Here is a 6,822-nt window from a genome sequence, read left to right as displayed (position 1 = left end):
TTTTGAACAATCACCCCTCTCAAGATTTAAAAGTTTATATTTTCAAAGTGTGCAGCTCAAACCTTTGTCATCAACCTTTGTCTATTTCTACAACATTTAATATACTACAAAAATGCTTTAATGTGGTTTACATAGCTGTGACTCCTATACATTTATTTTTCTTGTTTTGTTTTTTTTTTATTCTAGTTTTATTTATGCCTTATCCAAGTTACTTACTCGAGCATTATTTTAAGCTTACTTTTTGCTATTCACTTAGATGCTTTTAGCCTTTAACCTGACCTTCTCACATGCTCCAAACTAGGGTTGTATTTGGTTAAAGGAAAAAAATAAAGTTATAATAAACCACCAAATATTTGAATAAAAAACAATAATATGAATATTTAGAGAAGAAAATTTATGGTAAACCTAACTTTATTTAATTTTAAAAATAAGAATTATTTGGCTAAAAAACTTGAGCTAAAATCTGACATAATACAAACTACATAGGTTATAAACACAATTGAACCTACATTGTAAGATAAAGTAACCAATAAATGTGCAACAAGCCATCAAGGGTTTTAGTACCCTAAAAACTAGAATGTTGTAGAAACTATGGAGAAATACAGAAGTCTGAATAAACAAATTTTGAGTCTACATTTCCAATTTTTGCATCAAGACCTTGACCTTGTCTACATAATAATACATAATACATTCATATTAACTTCCCATGTCTATCCACTCCATACAAATGCAACCACATTCATGGAGTTGGTCAGTTGGGTAGGGAGAGAAGCATAAGAGATGTGAGATAAAACCATGTTTAACTTGTGTGTATCGTCTGCTCTTTATCTAACTCAGCCCATTACTAAAGCTTGATACAGCACTTCAAAATTTATATCAACCTTGTTAAACAAGACTAATTTATTTCAATTATGGGAGGGTAGGAGAGAGTAATCTATGAAGTGACACATCAGAAACAAGGGAGGCCTCAGGGGGAACCAATCCCCTTTTTAATGAGAATATCATACACCCTGTCAATTTTCATGGCATCCATCTTGAACAATTGATGAGCATCAGATTTTGCAGTGACAGTGCCAGCAAGTATTTGTAGAGACAGCTGCTCTTGCATCTTTAGATACATGGCTGGAGGCAACCTTAGCTCACAGCATAAACGTTTCTCCTGCCAAGGAAAATACAGATGATTTTAGAAAATCAATGAACTGTATTTTATAAGGCAAACTTGCCAAAGGCACTGTATAATATCCAAAAACAAAAACAAATCAGTACTATATAAGCTTAAGTAATTCTTAGATTTGGATTTGAACCTAATAAACCTAAAAGCTAGATCAAAAGGTGAGGGTCCCCCCCCCCCCCCCCCCCCCAAACTTATATACACTATTTTAGTCAAATCATTACTCAATGTGAGATTTTCAGCAGCAATTTCTCATCTCAGTAGAAAAATATTAGCAGCATTTAACTATCAGAATCACACCACCGTCACAAGGAATCTAATTTAAGAAGATTTGGAGGGGGAGGGGGGAAGGACTGCATGCTCACCGATTCAGAAAGTAAATCTGCCCCATAGTATCCTGTCACGTCCATTTCATTGACAGAACTAGAAGTAGCAGGCCCTGCAGGTCTTCCTCTCAAATCCTTGCCAGCAGAGTCTGGAGACATCAATGCATTAGAAACCCCTAGATTGCTTGGGCCACCCTGAGCACTTTCTTTTGTCCTACGAGCACTTTCTTCAGCTTCCCTTTTTCTCTTTTGTGCCAGATATCTATCAGCTTCAGCTGAATTGCGGCAACCAGCAGCCCGGGCTTCCTGCAAAAGCATGTGTTACAAATGTGAGAGTCAGTACTAATTGCTTGATTTGTGCATGCAGTATGCACATCATATAATCTATATCGACCGTGGTATAAACAAACATCCATTTCCATTCAATATACAAATCTAAGATTTGATATATTAAGGCAAACAATTCTTGCAACTTTGTCTAATACTAGGATAGGTTAATTTGAATGCTTCAACTTTAGATGCTCATAAGACACCTCAAAAATGGTATAACCAGACTGATTAGCATGAAAATTTTCCTACTCTCCACAAGCAGTAAAATGTCCATCTCTAGCAGTTTCTACCAACATTCAACCACACAACAAAATCCAGAAAGGAAATGAAGATAACAAAATGCTCCCCCAAAAAGCTTCTATTTTTCCGAAAGACAGAATAAAGGTAAATGTCAATAATAATTTAAAGCCATCCATGTCTCAAACCTTAAGGTCTTGAAGTCTTTTACGAGTTCTATGTTCAGAGATAACGGTTCTAAGCAATTCCTCATGCTCCTCCTTAGTATGAAAGCGCATGAATAAGTCATAATTCCGACATATTGCCTTCTCCTCAGGTGTAAAATCCTTCTCAAATGGATTTGGGTATAACAAATTTCTTTCAAGTATGAAATCCTTCCTTCGCTTTCTTTCATCAAGCCTGCAACATTTTTCAATTTAAAGATGAGGTGTGAGCAATGCTCAGCAATACCCTGATAATGTCATTACTCTTAATGGTTGACTGTAAATAATTCAGAAAGAGAAACATATAAAAATAAATTGGTTGTTTACCTTTTTGCATAGAAACGCAACACCCGTAGTTTCAGCTCTCGCTCATCATCAGTGTCAGTGTCCTTAAATTCCATTTCAGCAAGTAGTTGTTCAGCGTCATTATCATATTCAGGATCAAATTCCTGTCTTTTGGCGTTATAACCACTCGATTCTACTAAAGAAGGACCTTCATTTCCAGAGGAAGTAGGCTTTTTTCCTCCAAAATCTCTGTCTAGTTGAGAATCTGCCAATGACAGAGGAATTAGGAAGTTTAATACAGAACAGTGTCAGTAATTTCCTCAAAGAATATGCATGGTGGATAGGTTAGCTAATATCACTGAGGAAAAGATATTAAAGTGTCAAGAGTTCAAGGCAAGAAGCTACTCCCCCTTTACCTTGCCTCAGCATTCACAAAATCTGTTTTAGTTATACTAGTAACTAGTAAAGAAGAATTGCAACATTTCCTCAAATTTAATTTATTGCTAAGGCTGAAAAACCATGCAGAAAGACACAAATTCTTTACCTCTTTTTCTATAGGAATAAAAGTAAAAGGTATTATTCCAAGAAGTTGGTTTTTTAAATTTTCTATGGAAATGAAAATCCAAAGGATAGAAATTAATTAGAAGTTAATTGGGGTTCAGGACCAAATATAAAGATGCACACCTTCCATTTTAATGATTCCTGGACCACCTTTTCCACGGCCCACATTAGATGCCTTTTGGTTTGCAGCATGTGTGTTACCCGAGGGGCCATCCGACTCTGCAATATATAAAGTTAGAGATCCAAAGAAGATGAACACATGTAACTTGATGCATGAAAAACTAACTAGCTATGAACTTATTTTGCTATACCTGAATTCAAACTGGATGCCAAACGATTAGCAGAGCCAGCTTTATGCGAATCTTCAACCCTGAATCAACAAATCGACATCAAAGAATGTGGTATAGGGATGACATGGGATAAAGGATATAAAAAATGACAGCCTTACTTGACTCTAGATGGAGAAAAGGAAGATTCTGCCTTTATACTAAGATCCGCCATGGAAATTCCTGTGCCAATCACAAGTGACCAATGATTATAAAAATGTCACCAAAAAAAAAAAACCTGCCAATCATGCAAAATAATCAGAAGCCACATATGATGCAAATTTATTCTCCTTTTCTCAAAATGTTTTATGCAAATAACAGCATCATGAGGTACATTCATATTTAGACAATCTGCAGTAGGCAACCAGGTATACTATTATTTGGACACATAAACTTAAGTAAAAGGAAACAAGCTCATGTCATCCAAAAGAAGTGGTAAATGGGACATGTCTGCTTATAACAGCATACTATGCAAGTGAAATTAAGTTAAAAACTAATGAATGTGATGTTATGGATCGTGACAAACCTTTCTTGTCTTCACCCTGCCCTTTCGCCATGGCAAGAAGTTCTTTTCTGTTTTTCCCAACAACATGAGACATATCCTATAAAATAAGACAGGTCAGGATGTAAAATACATTATGAGGATAAATATAATAAAAAGCATTCATTGCAGCTTCATTTGATGCCCATCATACCGGAACAGGAAAGAACGGGGAATTCAGGTATACATTCCTATAGTGTTCTATGCATGACTCTTTGTTTTTGGTTCCAACATGCTCGGCAACTTCTGTCCAGTTTCCCAAGCCATACATTTCAATTCCCTAAAACCACAAAATTATTGCTCAAAATATCAGATACAAGTAAGAGATTTCTTCTTGGAACACATGCTTTACAGTTTTGAACCACTAGTCACCATTACTCCCACAAAATAAATTTGAAGTACCTCTAGAAGCAAAATTTCATCATCTGCATTCCAGTCTGGGCAAATAAGAGGGAAAGACAAATTATCCTGTCAAAATAGAATCCCATAAAGCAAACCATCATAAGAACAACAATATTGGCAAAACTAGCAGTAACACAATTTTCTCAATAGCTTGGGACATATTCACTTAAACAAATTCTCACAAATATGAATCATATTTTTCATAAGGAAACAAAACAGTTTCAGAACAAACTTCCAATGTAACTTAAGTGATTAATCCTGCAATTGACCAGAGACAGTCAGACAGCTCAACTAGCAGTCTAGCGGGAAAAAAAACACAACTTTCTCTGTAACAAAAGCTTTAAATTAACTAAACATTAAATGAAAACATTTGAGATTAACATATACTGACCATAACCCTGTAAGGGTGGTTGCTTTTATGAGGTGTCACCTCAGCTCCAACAGAAAAGCACTCTATACACAAGTCAAAATCTGGGCACATGGCACACTTAATACGGATTTTTCCTGTTATATCCTTATTACAATAATTGCAGTGGTACAGAGCCTTTTTCCCTTCGCCTGCTCCTTGGCCTGGTTCGCATGAAAAAACCAGTAAAATTATTTTCAAACATCAATATACATGAAAGTGATGAAACAACAAGGCAATTTAAGGTCTAAGTAACTATTACTTCTATAATTTTTTGTGTGTGAAAAACAATTAGTTAGTTTCGTTAACCTAACAGACATTCCACAAGCCTTCCAGCACAACTCCAATGAATCACTACCTTTCTTCTTGTTTCCTTCATTATAAGTGGAAAAAGAAATTCCAGGCCACACTTACATAATATCTTCAGCAAAAGATTATCCAGCGAATGCATTGAGAGATGAGTAAGGCTTTGTATTCGATGAATGTTAACAACATAATTTAAAAGTTACATCTATAATACACGATAGTTACAAACTTATAGTGCTATCATAATATACATTGTTGATATGTTCTATCTACATACATGAAGATGGTCAAGATTATCTCATTTTACAACAATAAATCTTTATCCCACTTGGCTGCGTGTATCACATAATGTCACTCGGTTATGAACAATTCATAATCAATTATAAAGCATTGAAAATCGATTATGAATTGTAAAATAACTATGTTCACATGTAAAATAGCACTGCTAATCGATTATGCCACATGGAAAATGATTATCAATGACGTGAAACATGGTTACTGTGCAATTTCTGCGCATATCAGTAACGAAATAAAAAGGTGCGGGTCTCCCTTCATTCTCACCTATTTCTTCTCCCTCTCTCCTATTTCCCCCACAATTTCTCAAATACCAAACAAAGCCTATAATTTCATAATATATTGTAGGATCAAAATTGTTCAAATACTGCAGAAAAATAGAAAAATCACCTGCAGCTCCAGACTCCGAATTCTCTCCACTGGCAGCATTCTTTTTTCTCCTTGACCTACAACCAAACAAAAAAAAATTAAACAGAAAAAAAACACAAGGGGAAACAAAAAGACTTTAGTTGAGCATCAAAGTGGAAAATAAGCATAACATTCTAATGCATCTGTGATCAATTAAACACATTCAGGAAAACAACAAAATTTAATTGCTATTAGCATCCTTTCTCTCACAAAGAGACTTGCATTTGGACGAAGGAGTAAAACCATTAAGCATAATCAGATAGCGATAAAAAGAAAAGAATAAAATAAACCTCTGGTTGGGGTCCTCATCGGCGTGGTGGAAATTCCCACGAGAGCGACCCATTGATTCTCTGCGCGAACTCTTGAATGAATTTGAGTTTGTTGAGACGCAGGATCACAATGGAAGAAAAGGGCAGCTAAAATTTACACTTTTTAGAATAAAAACCCTAGATTTTTTGTGGTTGCAATTGGGTCACTGTAATTGATACAAAAACTGAAACTTTTACGTTGCCGCTAAGGATTTAGGTATTTACGCGCTAAAATTCAGTGAAAAAATATGAAAGAGGCAATTGTCGAAAAAACTGCGACAAAAGAGGATTTTTTAGCGTTGCATGAGTTGAGTTCGATGCCGTAAGTGGAACTGAGTTACGAGGAATCTGTTTCAAGTGTAACTAATTTTTTTTTCTGTGATTTAAAATAAATTGTCTTTTTGAATTTAAATTTAATTTACATTTAAAAAAATATTTACACGTTTTTTTACTGTCCATTCCAACTTATCTACCTTAAAATGAAAATTTAAAATAAAGGTATTTACATACTTATTTTAAAAAACCTCATGAATTTAAATTATTGTCCTCCTACTCTTATATTTATTTTTAAATTATGAATTAGAATACACAACTTGCAAATTATATTCACTATAAGGACAATATATATATTGAAAATAATTATTTATTATAAACTTTAATTATATGAAATAAATATAATATACATATATATATATATATATATATATATATATATATA

The 6,822-nt window shown here is 34.3% G+C and overlaps 1 protein-coding gene across 1 annotated transcript; it reads right to left on the bottom strand.

Moving 5' to 3' along the window:
- Window positions 1-487: 487 nt before the first annotated feature.
- Window positions 488-6,456, bottom strand: LOC114368078 (transcriptional adapter ADA2b-like). Its single transcript, XM_028325430.1, has 13 exons — window positions 6,087-6,456; window positions 5,779-5,834; window positions 4,774-4,952; window positions 4,383-4,448; window positions 4,135-4,260; window positions 3,966-4,041; window positions 3,562-3,622; window positions 3,425-3,483; window positions 3,237-3,332; window positions 2,595-2,817; window positions 2,253-2,463; window positions 1,537-1,803; window positions 488-1,159 (listed from the first exon to the last, which is right to left on the bottom strand). Exons 1-13 carry the CDS (start codon window positions 6,137-6,139, stop codon window positions 968-970), a joined length of 1,665 nt encoding a protein of 554 aa, XP_028181231.1. The 5' UTR covers window positions 6,140-6,456; the 3' UTR covers window positions 488-967.
- Window positions 6,457-6,822: the final 366 nt, after the last annotated feature.

Source organism: Glycine soja, chromosome 9, assembly GCF_004193775.1.
Source record: "Glycine soja cultivar W05 chromosome 9, ASM419377v2, whole genome shotgun sequence".
Classification (NCBI taxonomy): domain Eukaryota; kingdom Viridiplantae; phylum Streptophyta; class Magnoliopsida; order Fabales; family Fabaceae; genus Glycine; species Glycine soja.
The sequence above is the reverse complement of the archived record's forward strand: the minus strand, read 5'-3'. Positions and strand labels throughout refer to the sequence as shown.

What these genes read in the sequence shown, in the direction of transcription:
- LOC114368078 (XM_028325430.1), bottom strand. Translation starts at nt 6,139, where the DNA reads ATGGGTCGCTCTCGTGGGAATTTCCACCACGCCGATGAGGACCCCAAC. An exon ending in ATGAAATTTTGCTTCTAGAG is followed by an intron (nt 4,261 to 4,382) that starts GTACTTCAAATT and finishes TTGTGGTTTTAG; the next exon opens with GGAATTGAAATGTATGGCTT. An exon ending in TTGCGTTTCTATGCAAAAAG is followed by an intron (nt 2,464 to 2,594) that starts GTAAACAACCAA and finishes AAAATGTTGCAG; the next exon opens with GCTTGATGAAAGAAAGCGAA.